This window comes from Myotis myotis, unplaced genomic scaffold (assembly GCF_014108235.1).
Source record: "Myotis myotis isolate mMyoMyo1 unplaced genomic scaffold, mMyoMyo1.p scaffold_m19_p_7, whole genome shotgun sequence".
In the NCBI taxonomy this organism is placed as follows: Eukaryota; Metazoa; Chordata; class Mammalia; order Chiroptera; family Vespertilionidae; genus Myotis; species Myotis myotis.
In genome coordinates, this window is record NW_023416379.1 from 93,533,126 (window position 1) to 93,555,550 (window position 22,425).

General features: G+C 41.2%; 1 protein-coding gene across 1 annotated transcript in view; it reads left to right on the plus strand.

Moving 5' to 3' along the window:
* ILRUN (inflammation and lipid regulator with UBA-like and NBR1-like domains) overlaps window positions 1-22,425 on the plus strand; it is a 104,259-nt gene that overhangs the window by 68,693 nt on the left and 13,141 nt on the right. Inside the window, exon 4 of the mRNA XM_036318260.1 lies at window positions 11,927-12,255. Within this exon, the coding sequence (XP_036174153.1) occupies window positions 11,927-12,255 (329 nt within the window). The remainder of the gene's footprint in view (window positions 1-11,926; window positions 12,256-22,425) is intronic.

The following is a 22,425-nucleotide window of genomic DNA, read 5'->3' on the forward strand; positions in this document are numbered from 1 at the left end:
CATGCCTGGATTGGGGGCTCAATCCCTGGTGGGAGCTTGCAGGAGACAGCTGATTGGTGTTTCTCATCATTAATGTTTCTATCTCTCTATTCCTCTTCCTCTCTAAAATCAATAAAAACATTAAAAATTTTACTTTCTTGTTGAACTAAATATTTACTTGGAAGTACTTCCGTTTGAATATTTCTATTTTTAATTACCCTTTGATGAAAATACCACAGATATCAAGAAGCACCACATGTCCCAGTCAGACTGGTTGAGAAATTCAGCAGAAGTGAAGGAATAAAAATACCAGCCATTTCTCTACCTATTTGCATATAAAATGGACAATATTTAAATGTTAAGCCATTTTATCCAACACCATGATTAAGTGCTTTTCAGTGTTAATACTAAAAATTGTTAAAAATCACAGTTTTAAGCTGTGTATTTTATTCCGGTTGCATATGTTTGGCTCTTAATGTTCTCGTAGCTATAGTTTTGATTCCCTGCGTTACCCTAAAATGTAATTGTACTTTGAAATTTAGAGTAGTAATTTAAGTTGCTTAAATGTACTTTCTTGCTATATTAATTTTCTGCAGTTGTGCTATCACCCACTCAGATTGTGCTCTATTAATATGCTACAGAAGTTCAAATTATTAGGATGTTAATATTTCCATCTTTTCTGCCAGGAAGAGTATTATCTATTTCCTGATGGACTGAACTCTCAAAACTGACTAGGGGGTGGGGAAGGAGTGCTGCGTGGTATTGTAGCTAAGCACTAGACCAGGGTTCAAAAGAACTGACTTCTGGTTTTGATTCTGCCACATAATACAGTACCCATTAACCTTAAGCAATGGCATAAAGGGTGTGTGTGTGTGTGTGTGTGTGTGTGTGTGTTTAAATCCATTGTGGTGAAATACACATAACAAAATGTACCTTTTTAGCTACTTTAAAGTATACATTAGTGGCATTAAGTACATTCCCATTATTATGCAACTAACCACCCTCTATCTCCAGAACTCTTTTTCTTTTCATCTTGTAAAACTGACACTGTACCCATTAAAAAATAACTCCTCATTTTCCTCTCCCTCTGGCCCCAGATAACCACCATTATACTTTCTGTCTTATGAATTTGACTACCCCAGGGATCTCAAATAAGAGGTATCATACAGTATTTATCCTTTTGTGACTGGCTTATTTCACTTAGCATACATCTCATCAAATTGTATCATGTCTCAGAATTTCCTTCGTTTCTAAGGCTTAATTATTCCATTGTATGTATAGACCATACTTTTAAAATTAATTCTTCCATCAGTATATACTTGGATTATTTCCTTTGGTATCATGAATAATGTTGCTGTGAAAATGGATATACAAATATTTGTTCAGGACCCTGCTTTTAGTTCTTTTAGGTATATACCTAGAAGTGGAATTGCTAGACCATATGGCAATTCTATTTTTAATTTTTTTGAGGAACTGCCATACTGTTTTCCATAGCGGCTGTCCCATTTTACCCTCTCACCAGTAGTGCACAAAGGTTCCAGTTTCTCTACATCCTCACCAAGACTTATCTTCTGTTTCTTTATAGTAGACATCCTAATGAGTGTGTCTCATTGATTTGCATTTCCTAATGTTGAGTGATGATGAGCATTTTTCATATGCTTGTTGATCATTCAGTTTGTCTATTCAAGTCCTTTGCCCATTTTTTAATCAGGCTATTTGTTTTATTTTTAAGAGTTCTTGCCGAAAGCAGTTTGGCTCAGTGGATAGAGCGTCGGCCTGCGGACTGAAAGGTCCCAGGTTCGATTCCGGTCAAGGGCATGTACCTGGGTTACGGGCACATCCCCAGTGGGAGATGTGCAGGAGGCAGCTGATCGATGTTTCTCTCTCATCGATGTTTCTAACTTTCTATCTCTCTCCCTTCCTCTCTGTGAAAAATCAATAAAATATATTTTTAAAAAAAAAGAGTTCTTTAATATATTCTGCATATTAGCTCCTTATCAGATAGGTGATTTACAGATATTTTTTTCATTCCATGATTTGCTTTTTCACTCTGTTGTTCGTATCCTTTGATGTACAAAAAGTTTGAATTTTGATGTATTCCAATTTATCTTTTTTCTTTGGTTACCTCTGCTTTTGGTATCATACCCAAAAAATCATTTCAAAATCCAACATAATGAAGCTTTCCTTTTGTGATTTCTTCTAGAAGTTTTACAATTTTAGCTCTTAATGGTTAGGTCTTTGATCCATTTTTAGTTAGTTTTTATATATGGTGTAAGGTAAGATTCCAACCTCATTATTTTGCACATGAATATCCAGTTTTCTTAATATCATTTGTTGGAAAAATACTACCCTTCTCCTTTGAAGTGGAATTGGCATTCTTGTAGAAAATTATTTGACCAGTAAATATGAGGATTTATTTCTTAGTTCTCCATTCTCTTCCATGGTATATATGTCTGTCTTTCTGCCAGTACTACACTGTTTTGTAGTTTTGTAATAAGTTTTTTTTTTAATATATTTTTTATTGATTAAGATATTACATATGTGTCCTTGTCCCCACGTTACCCTCTACCTCCCCACCCCCCCCCCCCCCCCGCTCATGCCCTCACCCCCCCGTTGTCCATGTCCATTGATTAGGACCTATATGCTTGCATACAAGTCCTTTGGTTGATCTTTCCCCCTTACCCCCACCCTCCCCTACCTTCCCTCCAAGGCCCGACAGTCCAATCAATGCCTCTCCATCTCTGGATCAGTCCTTGTTCATCAGTTTATGTTGTTCATTATATTCCACAAATGAATGAGATCCTGTGGTATTTATCCGCTCTCCAGTTCCATCCATGCTGTGGCAAATGGTAAGAGTTCCTTTTTCTTCTTCCTCTTCTTAAAGAATACCTTTCAGCATTTCATATAATGCTGGTTTGGTGGTGATGAACTCCTTTAGCTTTTTCTTATCCATGAAGCTCTTTATCTGACCTTCTATTCTGAATGATAGCTTTGCTGGATAAAGTAATCTTGGTTGCAGGTTCTTGCTATTCATCACTTTGAATATTTCTTGCCACTCTCTTCTGGCCTGCATGGTTTCTGTTGAGAAATCAGCTGACAGTCGTATGGGTACTCCCTTGTAGGTAACTGACTGTCTTTCTCTTGCTGCTTTTAAGATTCTCTCTTTATCTTTTGCTCTTGGCATTTTAATTATGATGTGTCTTGGTGTGGTCCTCTTTGGATTCCTTTTGTTTGGGGTTCTCTGTGCTTCCTGGACTTGTAAGTCCATTTCTTTCACCAGGTAGGGGAAGTTTTCTGTCATTATTTCTTCAAAAAGGTTTTCAATATCTTGCCCTCTCTCTCCTTCTGGTACCCCTATAATTCTGATGTTGGTACGCTTGAAGTTGTCCCAGAGGTTCCTTACACTATCTTCATATTTTTTGAATCTCTTTTCTTTTTTCTTTTTTGGTTGGGTATTTTTTGTTTCTTTGTATTTCAAATCTTTGACTTGATTCTTGGGATCCTCTTGTCTGCTGTTGGATCTCTGTAAATTATTCTTTATTTCAGACAGTGTATGCTTAATTTCTAGTTGGTCCTTTTTCATGTCCTCCATGGTCTCACTATACTTATTGAGGGATTCATTAAATTTATTGGCGGTTTCCATAAAATTCTTGAAAAACCTTATAAACGTGGCCTTGAACTCTATATCCAGTCGTTTGCTTTCCTCCATTTCTGCCATTTGTGACCTGTTTCTTTGTCTCCGCATTTTGGCAGCTTCCCTGTGTTGATAGAGTGGCCCTGCGCGCCAGGTGTCCTGTAGGGCCCAGTAGCTCAGCCTCCCCAGTTACCTGGGGTGGACACTCTTGGTGCACTCTTGGTGCCTTGGTTGTTGTAGGATCACTGGGAGGAATTGAACTCCAGGCCAATTGGCTGTGAGAATCAGCTGTGTCTAAAGTGGGAGAACTTCTGTGCTGAAGACACCCCTCTGGGGCAAGACTTGCTTCAGTGGGGCTGTGGTGCTCACTGAGTCTGCTCCCTGAGTGTGTCCCTTATGGATCTGAGGAGTTGCAATCTGGATGGTCCCCCTCTGACCACTGGGTACAGTGGTTCCTGGATCTAAGGAGGTGCTAATTCAGCCTCTGCCTGAGGCCACACAGCAGGAGCCACGAAGAGGCTCAGCTGTGAAGCATTGCAAGCCGCTGCGGGGCCTTGGGCCTTCTCTTGGAAGTTCTGGGTCTGCCTGGCTTGGCTGCAGATAGGTACATTCACATGCAAAAGCCTCTGCGGCAGCCTGGGTGGGGCGGGGTCTCAGGGAATCCAAGGGCGGATCAAGGAGCGGTCTGCCTGGCTCGGCTGCAGTTAGGTACATTCACATGCAAAAGCCTCTGCGGCAGCCTGGGTGGGGCGGGGTCTCAGGGAATCAAAGGGCGGATCAAGGAGCTATGGCTGATTCTCCGCCCGGAGTCGCGGGTCTCAGTGACCTGCTAATTGCTGCAAGCACCTCTGAGGGAAAGCCGCCTTCAAGTTCGCCCGCTGCCTGACAGACCAGCTTCTCCCCATATGAGTCCTGGGTCCCCAGAGACTTCCCGGAACCGGAGTTCAGAGCAGTCGGGAGCTTGTGATTCAAAAAGACAGCCGCATCCTCAGGTGCCACCCCCTTTCCGTGCGCGCGAGCCGCCGTACCTCTGCACTTCACCTCCGCAGCGCCTCTGGCTCTCAGCGTGCTTTTCTTTCCTTCTAGTTGTAGAATTTACACTCAGCCAGCCTTCCTGTTGTTCTGGATGATGTTTGCTCTGTCCTTTGCGGTAATTTTCAATTGTTGTGAGAGGCGGCAATTTCCCGGTGTTTACCTATGCCGCCATCTTAGTTTCTCCTTGTAATAAGTTTTGAAGTCAGTAACTGTGAGACCTCTACCTTTGTTCTTCATTTTCAAAATTATTTCGCTATTAGTGATGCTAAGATGAATCAAAGGGTTCAGGTGGTGACAACCTGCCTGATCCCTCCATTGCAATAAGGGAAGGAGGGGAGAGACTTCTCTAAGGTTTGGGTTTCTGCTGAATAATTCTGAAGAGGCTCTCAAGCATGTGGGGATCAATTTTGGATTGGCTGCTGTTTCTGAGGCAAGGTTAGAAGAGAGGATTAATTAGGGTTTGGGTGCTGTCATGAGACAAGGACAGTTGGCAATTGGGTAGCCTCAGTAACAAAGCAGGTCTGGGGGCATCATTGGTAAGAAAGCAGTGGCCCTCAGAGAGAGCTGTTACAGCATTTTACAGCTGCTGACCTACCTTGGGAGAAATAATGTTTCCTATTAACTTCGCACCTGCCTTTATCTATGTCTGCTCACCCAGCCCAGTTAATGGCAGGGTTATTTTTTTCTTTCATTCTGAGCTGATTTTTATCTTTCGTGCCTGACATGTCTTTACTCTTTTAATGGATTTGGGAAGTAGAGAATCATTGTATCTTAAGACTTGAAGCAAATAAATAAGTGATTAAAATCCCCCCCCCCTCCCCGTTTAAGGTAAAAGTTCATGATTAGTAAATAGAGCATGATTTGGAAAAATTGTGAAGTAGGAATAGTTTATTTGTCATTGCCATTTCCACTTTGCTTTCTGAGCCCCTCTCCCTCTGATGGGCACCTGGGACCCTTCACTGTCTCATCTCACCTAGGCTTCCAGTATTCTTTCTTAGGCTTTTCTTTCTTTTCTTCTATGTGAACTTGTGCCCATTGGTTGGCCTGATGATGAGGTTAAGGTAGCTTAATATGTTCCTTTGAGGGGCATTTTCATTTTAAAAGGAAATTTCTGAGAATAATACTGAAACTAAGGAACAAGTTTCTAATGCACATTTCTGGCGAGATGAAGTGGTGGGGAGTGAGGATGGGAAGGGAAGCAGTTGTTTGAGTAGAGATCAGACCTTACGCAGTCAGTCTATCTAAATGGGGCCCCAAAAATCAGAAGTCCTCTGAGAAGCTGATGACTGGTGGTGCCTGCCTTTCCCTCTTCTCCCTTAGGTGCTGAGGAAGACATAGTAAAAGCATCTGAGTGCCTGCTGGGCATGTGTCAGGAAAGCAAGGCTATTGTGTTAAGTAAATAATGTGGAAATGCATGCTGGAAGTTGAGACTTCAGGCAGATCAGTGTAAGGACAATTGGAAGTGCCCTCTTCTTACAGTGGTACACACACTGTTACCTTGGTAGTTCCAAGAGACAGACACCAAGATGTGGAGACCTGCTCATTGCTCATAGTGTTGACCTATGCACTAACTGTCGGGACTTGTTTAGTCCAGAGACAACCAGTGATTAGACTTTCTCCTTTCAAGCCTTTCTCACTGAAGCTAGGCAATACATACCCAGTTTTCCCTCAAGAAGAAATGTGAGCCCGTAGCTTGTGGCCCAGTAACTGACTGGTACCTTTTACCTCTCCAGACCCAAGTTGTTTCTTTCTTTCTTTTTTTAAAAAAATATATTTTATTGATTTTTTACAGAGAGGAAGGGAGAGGGATAGAGAGTTAGAAACATCTATGAGAGAGAAACATCGATCAGCTGCCTCCTGCACACTCCCTACCGGGGATGTGCCCGCAACCAAGGTACATGCCCTTGACTGGAATCGAACCTGGGACCCTTGAGTCCGCAGCTGACGCTCTATCCACTGAGCCAAACCGGCTAGGGCACAAGTTGTTTCTTTCTTTTTATGGGGGGGGGGGGGCAGGGAAAGGGAGAGAGAGACAGAAACATCAATGATGAGAAAGAATCATTGATCAGCTGCCTCCTGCATGCTGCACACTGGGGATCGAGCCCTCAACCTGTGCTAATTCCTTGACTGGGAATCAAACTGTGACACCCCCCCCCACACACACACACCCGTTCATATGTCAACACTCAACCACTGAGCCACACCGGTTGTTTCTTAATCCTGGGGAAATGTGAGGTTCCTGTTGTGCTTTGAAGATGAGTTGAGTTTTAGGAAGGATTTGAATCCCCAACCTCCAAATCTACCAGTGACTTCCATGGTAATCTGCCATGTGTATGCCACCTAAGCCAGGTTATGCTTACTGGTGCTGTGGCAATCTTGACTCACAGCTCCTGGGTCCAGGGCTGCTGTTCTAGACATCAGAAGCCTGCAACATTTTAGTCCTAGCCATAGTTTGAACTACTTTGAAGCTTCCTGTAAACTGGACTTTTGAAAGTGGTACTTTCCCAAGTCCCCTGGCCTTCCCCTTTGGGAGCCCAGACCAAGTGAAACCTATTGATGCCACAGTATTGTTTGTGCACCTGTGACTTCTGATGGCCTCTGCACAGGCAGAGGTAGACTCTAGAATTAGGCAGCCTCAGCCCAACATGTGGTTCATTCGTACTGTTGCCCCTGTTTGAAGACTGTTAACTGGCCCTTTCCTTAAGCTCTACTGAGGAGTTGCACTGGAAAGGAGCCATCTCCCTGTAGATAGGAGTGACTCTTGTAGGGTTGATAAGGTGAGCTTTTGAGGCCTCTGAAGAACTTGAGCATATGATAGGCCCTGCCTCCCTGCCCTCCTACAACCTGTTTTGCCCACTACTGGATGAAAGCCCTCCCCTTTGTAGTCAGTTCACTACAGAGAGAATGGTTTGTGTTGGTTATGTTGCAACTTTCCCTCTTAATGCCTGAAAATACAATTTTTTTTTAATTTTTCTTTCTTTCTTTCTTTCTTTCTTTCTTTCTTTCTTTCTTTCTTTCTTTCTTTCTTTATTTTTTTTATTGCTTAAAATATTACAAAGGGTATTACATATGTGTCCATTTTATCCCCCCGCCCTAGACAGTCCCCTAGCCTCCCCTATCCCCCAGTGTCTTATGTCCATTGGTTATGCTTATATGCATGCATACAAGTCCTTTAGTTGATCTCTTACCCCCCTACCTCCTGCCCCCCCAACCCTCCCCGGCCTTCCCGCTGCAGTTTGACAATCTGTTTGAGGCAGCTCTGCCTCTGTATCTATTATTGTTCAAAAGTTTATAATGGTCTCTATTATCCATGAATGAGTGAGATCATGTGGTATTTTTCCTTCATTGACTGGCTTATTTCACTTAGCATAATGCTCTCCAGTTCCATCCATGATGTTGCAAATGGTAAGAGTTCCTTCCTTTTTAGGGCAGCATAGTATTCCATCGTGTAGATGTACCACAGTTTTCTAATCCATTCATCTACTGATGGGCACTTAGGCTGTGAAAATACAATGTTTAATGCTACATTAATTTCTTTAGTAAATTTTACTCCGAACTGATTTTAGACTTACAGGAAAGTTTCAGAGATGATAGAGAGCTCCCATATACCCAGTTTTCCCCATTGTCAGCATCTTACATAGCCACCACACACTTGTTAGAGTGAAGACATCAACATTGGAACATTATTGTTTATTTAGATTTTATCAGTTTTCCTCTCAGTACCTCTTTCTGTTCAAGAATCCAGTCTAGGTGCCACATTATATTTAGTTGTCATGCCTCCCCATTTCCTCTGGTCTGTGACAGTTTCTCAGTCTTTCCATGTTTTTCATAACCTCTGATCGTTTTGAGGAATACCATCTAGCGTCCTTTATAATCCTTTCAATCTGAGTTGTCTGATATTTTCTTCATGATTAGACTGATGTTATGGGTTTGGGGAAGAATCCACAGTGGGGAAATAAATGTCATATGGAGTACTTGAAATTTGTATAACTTCATTGGAGATGTTAACCATGATCACTTGGTCAAGTAGTTTGTCACCCAGTAGTTAGTTCTCCACCATAAAGTTACTGTGCTTCCTACTCTAATGTTTAGAAATGAATCACTAAGTTTAGCTCGCTGGGGGATATATAGAATTAAGTCCCACCTTTTGGAAGGGGGAGCATCTGTATATAATATTTGTAATTCTTCTATAAGGAAGTGTGTCTCTTCTGCTCTATTAGTCATTTATTTATATGACTATGGAGCCATGTATATTTTATACTTTGAGTTATAATGCAATACTTCGGTATTTGTTTTGTTTACCAAATTGTTCTAATTCTGTACTTATTATTAAAGGTTTAATCATATGTAAAAGGGATGAGTTGAATGAAATAATATTATAGTACCTTCTAGCTCCAAAGTTGTGAACCAGGAGCTTTAAAAAACTCACCTTAAAATCAGATATTCTAAAATAACTTTCTTCATTTGCTTACTAATCCCTGATTGTGTAGCCTTGGCCCTTGGTTCTACTTCTTTAACTACTTTTCTAGGACATCCTGATTGCTCATTTATTTGATATTGGCGCCAAAGAACATATGTCTGTAGGTAAAGCTACTATGGCCTGGGGAGTGGAACTGTAACTGTAGCTTTAGTTCCCTTGATGTGCTTCCCAAGTCACTGTTGGGGAAGAAACAAGTGTGAGTTTAAAAAATTTTACTGAGAGCTGGGAGTTCTTGGGCCCATTTCTTCTACCGCCAGACTTCAGATCCTTTATCTAGAAAATGAAACATTTCCATTAGATGGCCCCTAAGATTGCTCACAGCTGTGATTTTACCATCAGCGATATAGTAAAATATTGGGCTGGTAGGTCTCATCTCAGTAATCAAGGCAAGAGTTGGGACTGGCCAACTTCTCTGAAACAAGCTTATTAGATCCATCTTCTTTATCATCCTTTTTATTTACTTGATTAAACACACACACACACACACACACACACACACACACACACACACAGTGCATGGGATGAGCACATTCAGAAATGCAGGTCTAGAGGTGATGCCTCGATGTCTCATTGTATAGTGGAGAAGGCATGTTTTGCTGTTCATTAATGACCCCACAGTAATAACTTTGGAGGATCAGAACTGGATTGTTTATTACTAGTATTTATAAACCAGTGGCTTCTTAAATGACATTCCTTTTATAGCAACTATATAGTGTGTGAACAGTCTAGCAAAGTAGCCAAGGTGAATAGAATGTGGTGGCTTAAGTATGATAAGGCCCAGTGAGTTATATTAGACACTTTAGTTCTCAAAGCCCGGTGTGTGTAGGGGGGAGAATGTCATTAGTCTCATATACTGAAAGCAAAGCAGATGGGTGGAGGACAAGGAGGAACTAATGTACTGTGAAACAGGGCATATTCATTTGGGAATAAGGAGCAGTAGAGTAAAGGAATGTTGCTTTTGGTTAGAAAACTAGGATAGAAGAGCATGGAATGACTTCCTCAGGCTGCCTGCCACTGAGTTGTTCTTTAAGGCCCACATCATACTGGTTTATGAGATTGACTCAGAGCTCTAAATGAAAGTCCTCTGACCCACCACACCTGTCACTGCCCCACATTTCTGAGTGAAGTGGCACAGTGCATATCCTGGCTTACAGTGTTAAATCAACAGGTAGAACTTTTATGGTACTAGTTGCATGAGGATTTACGTTTGCTTTAATGACAAGTGTGTTTGGAGATGCCCATTCCTGTGAGTCCTGCTAATGCTGCTAGTGGCTTTAGCTTCCTATTCTCAAGTGAAATGAGTTGCTACTTCTTGAAGTGAACAGCAGATGTCACTGCATCTTCACTTACCAGGGCTCTGGATCATTAATTGTTTGGATGCACCCCGTTCTTCGTACAGCTCTCAAACCACTGACCTCAAATTGAGTATTTATTGCTCTCTGACACCCTAAGATCCCCTTCCTCAGATACAGAACCCAAATTTAAAATTGATAATAAACACAGCCCAAGAGGTTTTCCTCAATTCCTTCACTATCCTCTTTACTTATATGTTATCTGTATTTTCATGTAGCTAACTGATGAGGTTTATTTGCCTTTTCCTATCAACCTTACAGTTGTTTAGGAACTGGGACAATTTTTTTATATTTGTCTTCACACTGAAATGCTTCTTGGCCTTTCTGTAGCTTGCATTTTAAAAACCTTCCAGCAGTAAAGTTGATGCCACTGTTCTCTGAATTGAGGTGCTGAACATAGAGGAAACTGCCACTTTCCTTATTATTTTTTTTGAACCCTTAGCTTCGGTAATTGAGGAAATAAAAAACTGAATTGGGACAGAAGTTCTATGGGACATCTTTTTAAAACATTCTCTTATGGTTTCAGTGTAGATAGTAGGGTTTCCCTATTTGACAGAAAGGTAAAGTTAGATTATTTTAGGAAGTCTGAGACATTAAATTTTTGGCATCTTTTGCTCACATATATTGTGGTATAGCCAGGGTGATATCTGTCCTAATATGCCAGGTTTACACCTATATAGTGGTGCAATTATTAGTAGTTCCATCTTTCACTCTCAGTTGACCTAGTTTGAACAGTATGGTCTCTCTAAATTGCGTGGTGGTGGTGGGGCAATCTATAATTTCCAATTTTAGTAATAACCTTTTTTTAAATTCAGGAATTATGCATGCCCCGAGTTTTCTGAGTTAAACACATGTAAAATAAGCAAAAACCACTACGAACTTGTAATTCTGGAAAAATAGATTTTAGGTTTCTATTGATAATTGTCCTTCTGGAGTAATGATTTCCAGAGATGGCTGTGCATCAGAATCAACTAGTACCAGGGTTTTTTTTACAAATAGTTGCAGGGTTCTCATAGACCTCTACTGACTTTGTTCCAGAGCTTGAACTTGACATTACCAAAAATGCAATGAAAATGTACTGGACTATTTTGTGAGCAAGCTTCTAAATCAGCGGTTCTTAACCTGTGGGTCGCAACCCCTTTGGCAGTCGAACGACCCTTTCACAGGGGTCGCCTATGACCATCCTGCATATCAGATATTTACATGACGGTTCATAACAGTAGCAACATTATAGTTATGAAGTAGCAACGAAAATAATTTTATGGTTGGGTCACAACATGAAGAACTGTATTTAAAGGGCCAGAAGGTTGAGAACCACTGTTCTAAACTAACGTGTAGAAGAATGCTTCTCTCTATGGTTTGGGTGGTGGTTGAGGTTCTTGGGGGTAGCTGCTTTGGGCCTTGAGGGTGTATTTGGCGTTGACATGAGTTGTTTTTTTGTTTCAGATGTCATCTGGGTGATTCTCAGTGTGGAGGTGGGTGGACTTTTAGGAGTAACGCAGCAGCTGTCATCTTTCGAAACGGAGTTCAACACACAGCCACATCGCAAGGTAGAAGGAAACTTCAACCCGTTTGCCTCTCCCCAAAAGAACCGACAATCAGATGAAAACAACTTAAAAGACCCTGGGGGTTCCGAGTTCGACTCAATCAGCAAAAACACATGGGCTCCTGCTCCTGACCAAACCGAGCAAGATGAGAATAGACTCTCACAGAACTCTGTAAATCTGTCCCCCAGCAGTCACGCAAACAACTTATCAGTAGTGACTTACAGTAAGGTAGGTGCCCTTGGAGAAGAGGAGAAGGGGTAGGTGGTGGGCCTTGGGATTTGTGATACCCCTTCATGGCAAACCTTGAATCCTAGAATGTTCTTTAAGACTGCTTAGCTCTCCTGCCAACAGCAACAACACAAAACCTACCCCTTCTCCCCTCCCCCCTCCCCCATCTTCATGTCCTGTGGATATTACTTCATCCACATTTATAATTTACTACTGTCTCTCTGCTCTGGTTTGGGTGTTGAAAGAACAAAGTTCTTTACCTTTACATTTTAAGAAAAGAAAGTCAAAATATCGCCAGCCATGCTTCCATTTTTAATGTATACTGAGCAACAACAACACACCTTTGGAATTGGTTCCTACTTTGATTTTTTGGGGTTTGGGTGGGATTCTTGTTTTTGTTTGTTTGTTTGTTTTCAGAGGAAAAGGGCAAGCTCAATTATTTATCCTAACTGTTGTTGGGCTTTTACTTACCTGGTTTGCATGTCTTCTTGTTGATGTCTTTTCAGTCTATGTGGCCCATCTACTCCCTCATCTACAACCCAGAGTGGCCCAAGTGATATTTTGACTTTTCACGTGTGGGGAATGAGAGAATTGTTTAATTATGATTTTAAGTTTATGATTGTTCTGAGACACTTCTAGGTGTTTGATTTCTTGATCTGTTTTTCCTTATGCTAGTTGATTGACAATGTCTTCCACACACTGCTAAGGGGGTGATGGTTCCTGGTTGTTGGTTTTGGTTGGTTGAATAAAGCCCTTATGCTAAGAGTTCACTGTTGTAGGTGGTTCACGTATTGGGGCCTGTGAGTATTTCTGTGCATTCTTCTCTGATTAATAATGCTGCATGTTAGGCCCAGCATCCCATCTATATAATCATATAACTGTTAAGTCTTAAAATTTACCCTCAAAAATTAAAAAATAAAATTAATGTTTATTTGAGGGACAAGTTGCATTGTTGTAAGAATGGTATTTTTCTGACCAATGCTTTATTAAAATATGGTCTAGATTAAGAAAAGAAACCTGGTGATGTGAATTCTCTTTTGTCACATGATCTCGTAAGAGGGACTTCATTTAGCAATAGTGTAGCAAAGGGTTAATTTATTGGTTGGTTGAATAGTCACAAAGGGCTCTGTGTAGTCATGTTAATTCTCCAGGAAATTAGAGAAGTAAATTGATAAACCAGTAAATTGCCTATATTTGAGGAAAGACTTCACATCTTAACACTTAATCAAAGACTTTCCTCTACATTCCTGTTGCTCCAGATTTGTCTGTCTTAATTTTAACCCTTCAGAGTATGACTGTTCTAAAATACCTTGGTAGAACGGAAACTTGAGGCAGTTGAGTTTAATGGGAAGGTGAGAATTGGATGAGGCAAAACCAGTTAGTTGATCCATTGTTTTCTATAATCGAAGCTCCTTTACTCAAGATCAAACTACTTGGCTCAGCCATCATTGTAGTCTTAGGGGAGGGCCGGCATTCCTGGCTAGGGCCCTGCAGTCATCCTCCTGAGTCATGAACCTGTTAGTTGTTTTCTTTTCCTTTTGGGCTGATGCTTTTAACCAACTCTCTTTGCCCTGGCGTGTTTGTGGGTGCACTGTCAGAATGAATTACTTATCAGCCTTAATTAAGGTTCCAGCATACTGCTTTTTTGGAACGGCTGAGCTGTGGTGAGGCTATTGAGATATTTCTTAAGGTTGATGAACTCATGATATGTTACCTAAATTTGTTTTCATGAACGCTGCAGAGTCATGTAGAAGCAGCACTTGTAAGAACCACAGAGTAAGATTCTCATTGGGGTTGATGAGACTTTTGGCTATAATACATTGAGAATGTGGCACTTAGATCCCAAAGAGAAATTGGAGCCTCCCTTTTTTCTAACTTGAAGTAGAATACTATTCATAAAGCACGTATGTGAACATCTGGAAGCAGTTCTGGCTAAAGTTGAGTCAGCTCTGCCTCTCAGGCTCCTAAGGAATGGGGTCGGTGTAAACCAGGGGTCCTCAAACTACGGCCCGCGGGCCACATGCAAATACAAATATTATATTTGTTCCCGTTTTGTTTTTTTACTTCAAAATAAGATGTGCAGTGTGCATAGGAATTTGTTCATAGGGTTTTTTTTTAAACTATAGTCCGGCCCTCCAACGGTATGAGGGACAGTGAACAGGACCCCGGGTGTAAACAGTCATCAGGAAGCACTAACAGATTTGTGCACTATTTAGAGCAGTGTACATTGTTCAGTAGGGAACTTGAAGAATAAAACAAGTGACCCCTGCCAGCCAGCAGCTTACAGTACAGTAGAAGTGACGAGACATGCATCCAGTTCAGTCAGGACAAGTATGAATTTGGTCAGTAGAGAACAACAGTCAAATGTATAATTTTTATATATTTTTGGAGGTTAGAGTTAGAGAAGCCAGAACTGGAGTTGATGGAAAGAGCTTTTCAAAGAATGGGCAGATGGAAAGACAGGAAGGACAATAGTGTGGAGAACTGTTATAGTGCTGAGGGCAGAATGTGGAAAGGTTGTGAGGTCCTGATGTGGGTAACAGACGATGAGAGATAGATTCCACTGCTATACTGTGTTCCTTTGAGGAACAGTGGATGAAATAATGGCTTTGAAAAAAAGTGGAACTATACTTAATAGATATCTTTAAGCAGGGATAATTCACAGTTCTAAACATTTGTGTTTGGCTTCAGAATAGAGACTTATTTATTTTTAAAAGTGACATGCTTGAGGTTCTCTCTCTTTTTTTTTTGAGAAAACTGTTGGAATTTTGTAATATGAAAAATTTCAAATATACAGTAAAGTGGAAAGAATAGTATAATAAGCATTTGTATACTCAGTACTTAGGTTTCACAGTTGTTAACTTGCCATCCTTTATTTTCTGAAATATTTTAAATGTTTAAAAGGAAATTATGACATTTTGACATTTTTCCACTTTAATATGCATCTTTACGAAATAAGGATTTTCAAAAATACCTTTAACTTACCTAATGATTAATAATAATTTCCCAATATTGTCAGTTCCCAGTTATTTCCCAATATTATCAGTTCACATTCAGATTTCTAAGTGTCTCTTAGAATTCGTCTGTTCAAACCAGGATCCAATCAAGACCACATTTTGTGCTTGATTTTGTATAAGAAAAGCCTTAAATTTTGAGATTCTGAATGGTGCACTTGACAAAGTGTTGAGATCAGGTACACATCAGGGGTATTTTTAACTGTTCCTTTGTGCCCAAGTGTGCTGCCAGTACTTTACAAACCTCATCTCACTTTCTGATAAGAAAGGCTCTGAGGGGCTAAGTAACTTGCCAGTATCACACAGCTAGTAGAGAGAGTCAGAGCTTAGATTCAAATCCAGGTGCCACATTACTAAAGTGTGTTGAGTGAAAGCATTCACTGAGCACCAATTATTATCAAGCAAGGCATGAAGAAAGCCCAGTCGAAATAAGCAGTCGATAATTGGTTCTAATATGTAAATTGAGGATTGCCTTTGGCATTTTTTTTAAGAATTCCCGTTTGCTGAGTCGTTAAAAGTAGTGACTTCTTTTCTTGTTTGATAAAAATAAAATATTTTTATAACTCTCCAAGTACATAAACCATGTGGTGTTTATAATAAATAGTGCCTTTTACTTATGAATGAATAGAAAGGATGAAAGAGACCCCTGAGGCTCTAGAGTCGGGGGCAAGTGTTTTCTTGGAAGAGTAGCAGGAGTACCTGATGCCTTGGTGTCCAGGATCACTGAGTTGGCAATAGATTTGAGTTACTCTAAAGAAATTCCCTGCCTGCCATTAAGGCTGGGAGAGAACAAGATGCTCTTGGAAGCCCATGACCACAGTTTTAGTAGCAGCTACCGTTTCCTGCTGCCTCCATAGTTACAGTTTAACTTGCTAAGGTTGGTAGGATTAAATGAAAAGATTGCTTCATGCACCTGCTCTGTGAGGACTGGGTGGATGTGTCAACATAATGGCCCATCTGTCAGTGCTAGGAACTGGACACCCGTGGAGCCCTTTCCCCAGCTGCCCTTAAATAACCATTAGCTTTCTGGACTGTGCTTCTTGCCTGGGGGGAAGCTCTGAGTGGGAACACCAGCCCTAGCTCCATCCCACAACCCTGGCTCCTCCCTGTGTGAACTGTCAGAGGGAGTCAGAAAAGTAAGTATATGCAGACTTGCTCCAAAGATTCATAAATCTGACTCCTCCCTTTTGTTAGAAATTGGCTGGCCTCATTGTCAGCTCAATTGAGGCTGACCTGTCCTAGGTGAACAGTCAGATCAAGTATTGGTGATGGTCAGCTGCTGTTTTAAAGAAACCATTTTTATGTGATTAGCGCAAGAATCTCAGAGGACAAACAGTCACAGTAGGGTAGGTGCTCACTCTGTTGATTCAAGGATATTCTTGTCATGAATTCTAGCTCTCTGATTCATCTCTGCAGGCCAAGATAGCTTCTGTTTGAATAATGTGAAAGTAGTGAAAAAATACCTCCTAGAGGTGTGGAAGGAGAAAATAACTCCTGTTAAAATTAGATACCCCTTTTTCTTATTTGCCAGTAACTTTTTAAAATCTCTAAATATTTTCTAAGAAGGCCTTACAGAAGAATAAGACACCAACCAAATGATCTGATTCAGGACAGCTGGGGATTAGAGTGTGGCTGGCAAAACCCAAGGGGCTGTTGTTCAGGATAGCAGATGCCTCACTTCCTTTCTCTGAGAGGAATAATTTACATTTGGGAGCTGAGTAGAATCCCAAATGTATTTATGTTGTTACTTGGACTATAGTCCTTATTTTGTGTTTGTTCTTACTTTAAAAAATGTTTAGAGCTGGTGTATGTCATATACTCTTCCTTTAAACTGGATTACAGTCTGAGCCACTGTTATTACTTCCGCCAAGTGTTGGTTCAGAAGGAGAAACTTGTTATTATCTTTGTGGGGAGGTTCTCTCTCCTCCATTGTCTGCCACTGCCGGTTGCCATCTGCCCTGCCTTCCCACATTCCCACCTGCTCCTCTTCCCTTCTCTCTCCCCGGCAGCCACTCTTTAGTACATTTTGGATCTGAAGCTAGAGAAGTCAGTCTACTTTTATTACATCAGAAATCAGCTGACTTCTAACCTGCTGCTTATCTGTGTTGACTGAAGCATAGAAGAGTTATTTTCCCTCTGTTTAGGTGAGGGTTTAAAAGTTGTAGTAGAGGCTACTAGAGGGGAAGGTTTGAAAAAAGCAAGTCTTTTGCGGTATGGGCCTGAGGATGTAATTAATGGCTTGTGACTCTTATTATCTACATTGAAGTAGCCGGTCAGTTTAACATCATAAGGGATAGGTTTAGGGTGACAGTGGAATTGGGCTCATCATTCGCCCAATTCATTTTTTAAAAAATATATTTTTGTTGATTTCAGAGAGGAAGGGAGAGGGAGACATAAAGACACCCATGATGAGAATCATTGATGGACTGCCTCCTGCAGGCCCCACACTGGGGATCAATCCCGCAACCTGGGCATGTGCCCTGACCTGTTTGTAGTTCGATGCTCAACCACTGACCACCCCAAATTCATTCGCCCAATTCAGAGGGCACTGAATTTGACCACAGGGCAGGTGGTTGGTGTCCTTATCTGGGCTAATACTTATGTGAGGCAATAGAGGGCAGTGTAACTAACTTTTCACTGCCATGAAATGAGTCTGTTCTCAGATACAGACCCTTTCCACGAAAGGTTTAAAGATGGCTGAAGGAGAAGCTGGAAGGAAAGCTGTTTCACTTGATATTTTATCCAGCTTGTGTCTTCTCTGACAAGGGACAGGTAGCAAAGCATGCCACTCCCAGAGGCCATTGAAAGTACTATCATCAAAGCCGTGAAACTACCATTTATTGAACACTATGTGCTAGGCACTGTGCTGGGGGCTTTTTAAATTTAATTTTTATTGTTAAAATTATCAATGCACGTAGTTTAAGTAGCCAAGTAGTTCTACAAAGCTTATTACAAAAAATGCCAGTCACCTCCCTGCCTCCCAACCTCCAGTATTTGTTCCCCAGAGGTAGCAGGCTCAGTGTTTGATGTGAATTACTTCATTTAGTCCACACAACAGTACCATGCTGCAGGTACGGTTATTAGCCCTACTTCACAGCTCTGAGACTTGGGGTACACAGATCCCATGAATTGCCCTAGGTCATGTAGCTAGACAGTGTTGAAATCAGGATATGAACAAAAGCAGTTGTCTTTTATTCTCAAGGCTGCTCTCCTAACAGTGCACTCCATTGCTTTCCAATATAAATAGTGTTCACACACATATTTTTATCAGCTGAGCTAACAGTTGTGGGCTTGGGAGGACATGCTTTCTGCAGTATACTGCTACATTTCAAATGAGGAGCAAGCCCGTTATTGACGAGATATTATGTGACTTCTCTATAATAAGCCCTTCTCCCCATAAGTACAATGGAAGCTACAGAAATCAGCCTTTATCTCTAGCCTACAGGAAGGGAAAAGATTCCCTAGAACAGGGGTGGGCAACCTTTTTGTGAGTGCGTGCCAAAACCACCAAAATCTCTGACTCAAAATTCTTCTCCGTGCCAACCCTAATTTTTTGAGAACGTGTTACGCCTACTTGATATCTCTTAAGGTGTACGTATGTGAAGAACCTTGAAGAAATAATAAAATTCACTCGAGTGACAAAAAACACAGTATAGGATGATGAAAAATACATTTTTTTTAAATGTATACATGTACACTGATAGTCCGACAGAAAACTTTATGACTCCGTTTGATATTATCAGTGGGGCTTTTGCTGCTGCATCACTGATGACAGAGATTTTACATCAGGTTTATATTCCGTGACCTTCAGAGATATGCACGAGCTACTGCTTTCATCCGTCAGGCTACTCCTATTACGAGACTTAATAAAATTCATCACTGAGAACAAAGATTCACAAGTGTATGTGGATGAAACCAAAACACTGGTCGGATCTAGGAAGGCAGGGAGAGTTAAGGCAGAGGCATAGAAATTGCTCTTCCCCTCTCTCGTCAATCCATGTCTATGGTCTTTAAGATAACTTGTTATGTAAAATTATTTATTTATCTAAGATGCACCTACACTGAATTTATCTGAAAAATAAAAAAGTCGATATTAAGAAAAAAATTGTAAATGGAAGATTTTAAGAGAGGGTTTCTTGTGCCAGCAAAAGTTACTGGTGTGCCATGTTTGGCACGCGTGCCAGGGGTTGCCCACCCCTGCCCTAGAACCTCCTTAGTCACTTGGGTTTAGGTTTTTGTTGAAATTGAAATTTCCACTAGCTCACTCTTATGACAACAACACCTATGCCTTTTGCAGTCACAAAACCTATTTGTATTCCTTGATCGTTGCCAAAAGATAGTCTCTGGAGTTTTATTTTCCTGGAACAAATGTAAAATCTCCCTTGAACATACTTAGCATTTCAGAACTAGAACATAGTTAGGGGCTATCTTACTCCCTTTAAAGTTGGATTTTATTTCTATAAAGGCTCTCTTGAAAAATATATTTTAGAAAAAAGGGACAGCCAGTATAAGCCCTGAAGTGGAAGTTTACCTGGTTTTTTCAAGGAACAGAATAAGTGAGGAGAGTAGAGGGAGATGAAGTCGGAGGACGGAAACCAGGTCATGGAGGGCTTTGTGGACCCTTGCAAAGCTTTGGGCTTTTGTTCTGAGGGACAGGAACATGAAAGGTGAGCAGAGAGGTGATGTGGTCTGTCCTAGGGTTGTAAAAGGATCACTCTGGCTCTGGTGTGGCGAATATAGGGCAAGCATAGAAGCAGAGGACAGTAGAGAAGTTAGCACAGTCATTCAGGGGAAGTGGGGGAGTAGTTTGGACCAGAGTGGTGGCAGTGGAGGTAGAAGGTCCGAGTCTGGATCCAGTTTGTAGCCAACAGGATTTGCTAGTAGGTCGGAATGGGGGATGTAAGAGAGGGTAAAGGATGACACCAAGGTTTTTGGCCTGAGCAACTAAATTTAGGATGGAATTGCCATCAGTGGAGAAGGGAAAGGCTGAGTTAGAGGTGGAGAGTGATCGGGAGTTCCATTTTGGGCACGTGGACAGTTTCTCTAAACATCCAAATGGGGGGTGTCAAGTGGGCTATTGTATATCCAAATCGGGTATAGAATTTAGGAGAGAGGTCTGGGTGGAGATGGAAATTGGAGAGTTGTATTGTGTGGATGGCATCTAATGTGGTGAGACTGGCTGCAGTGCACTGAGTGCCGGAGTGTAGAGCTGGGTTTCTCAGCAGTGGACTAACACTACTGGCATTCCAGGCCGGAAGAGTCTTGGGGTGGAGGGGTATTATGCATTATAAGATGTTTAGCAACATCTCTGGCCTTTACCTCCCCAACTTTGAGTTTAAGTACCAAAAATGTCTTCAGACATTGCCAAATGTTCCTTGGGCGGAGGCGGGGGTGAGGGGGAGTGAGGGGAATTGCCCTGCCAGGGGACCACTGGTAGAGATAGAGAAGAAGTCCAAGGACTGACATAAAAATACTGTGTCTAATGTGTAAACAAACCACTTCAAGTTACCCAGGCCACCTTTACTGCTTTTATTCTTAATTCACAACACACTTGTGAGTTTTGTAGTTACACTGTTCATTTGACAAACTAATCAGGAAGTTGTGATTTACTCACATTCACAGAGCAAATTGGGGGTGAAATTGGGGTTGGGCCATGGGCTGGAACCCAGGTTGAGCCTAATGTTCTTCTAGACCACACTGATGAGGTTTGCTGGCAAAAGCAAAGTCTGTTGGCTATTCTCTAAAGGTAGTTTATATACTAGTGTCAGCTTGTAGAGATCTCCTTGTTCATCTTCAGCAGCTACAAACGACTTTGTGACCAAGGAGGAAGCAACGCAAAGCAACTGAAGAACCTGCATCCCACCCTCACCCCCACCCCTGCCTCAGGTTTGCTGGCAGATTAGCACATTCTGTACCAAAAGGGGTTTGCCAAGAGCCTCTGGTTTAGTGATATTTCGATGAATCCCTTTTGAAAACCCTGAGGAGCCAGGAAAGCCCTGCCAGCCTGGCTGGTGTTTGAACTGGCGTGGGTCATGTGTACATTAAAAATGAATTAAGCAAACACTGTGAGCCTTAGAAAATGTCTTTTGTTGTTTGTAACATTACTATCTAACTGAGAATAAAAATTATCTCCAGGAACTCTCCCTTTTGTACCTCAATAGCTTCAGAGCTGCTTTGCTCCCTTTTATTTGATTTGGGGCTCTGAGTATTATTTTATGCTGATGTGATGCTGGGCAGTCCTAGAGCTGAAACAGAGCTAGTGTTCCCAAGGTTGTCAGAATATTTTGTTTTGATTGTAATGATACATTCTCTTACCTATACTCTGAATTTAGGATTTTAATTTCTGATGAAAGTTCTCAAAGTAGGACTAGCAAAATTACAGGTTCAAAGAGGTAACTGTAATTCACAAGTGTGACAATTTTCTCCTGGCCTAGATGCTCAGGTTTCAAATGACTTGTCCTCAGCTAAGTCTGCTGTAACTGCATTTCTGGCAGGACCAGATGCAGAATGGAAGGTTACAAACTCTTGTACTGCAGGGAGAATATGTGGGCTTCCTGAGACAGTGGTTCTCAACCTTGGTTGCACATTAGAATCACCTGGGAATCTTTTTTTTTTTTAATTAAATCTTTATTGTTCAGATTATTAGTTGTTTCTCTTTTTTCCCCCCATAGCTCTCCTCTACCCAGTTCCCACCCCACCCTCTGCCCTTACCCCTCCCACTGTCCTCATCCATAGGTGTACGATTTTTGTCCAGTCTCTTCCTGCACCCCCATACCCCTTTTCCCCCAAGAATTGTCAGTCCACTCCCTTTCCATGCCCCTGGTCCTATTATATTCACCAGTTTACTCTGTTCATCAGATTTTTTATTCACTTGATTTTTAGATTCACTTGTTGATAGATATGTATTTGCTGTTCATAATTTTTATCTTTACCTTTTTCTTCTTCCTCTTCTTAAAGAATACCTTTCAGCATTTCATATAATGCTGGTTTGGTGGTGGTGAACTCCTTTAGCTTTTTCTTATCTGTGAAGCTCTTTATCTGACCTTCAGTTCTGAATGATAGCTTTGCTGGATAAAGTAATCTTGGTTGTAGGTTCTTGCTATTCATCACTTTGAATATTTCTTGCCACTCTCTTCTGGCCTGCATAGTTTCTGTT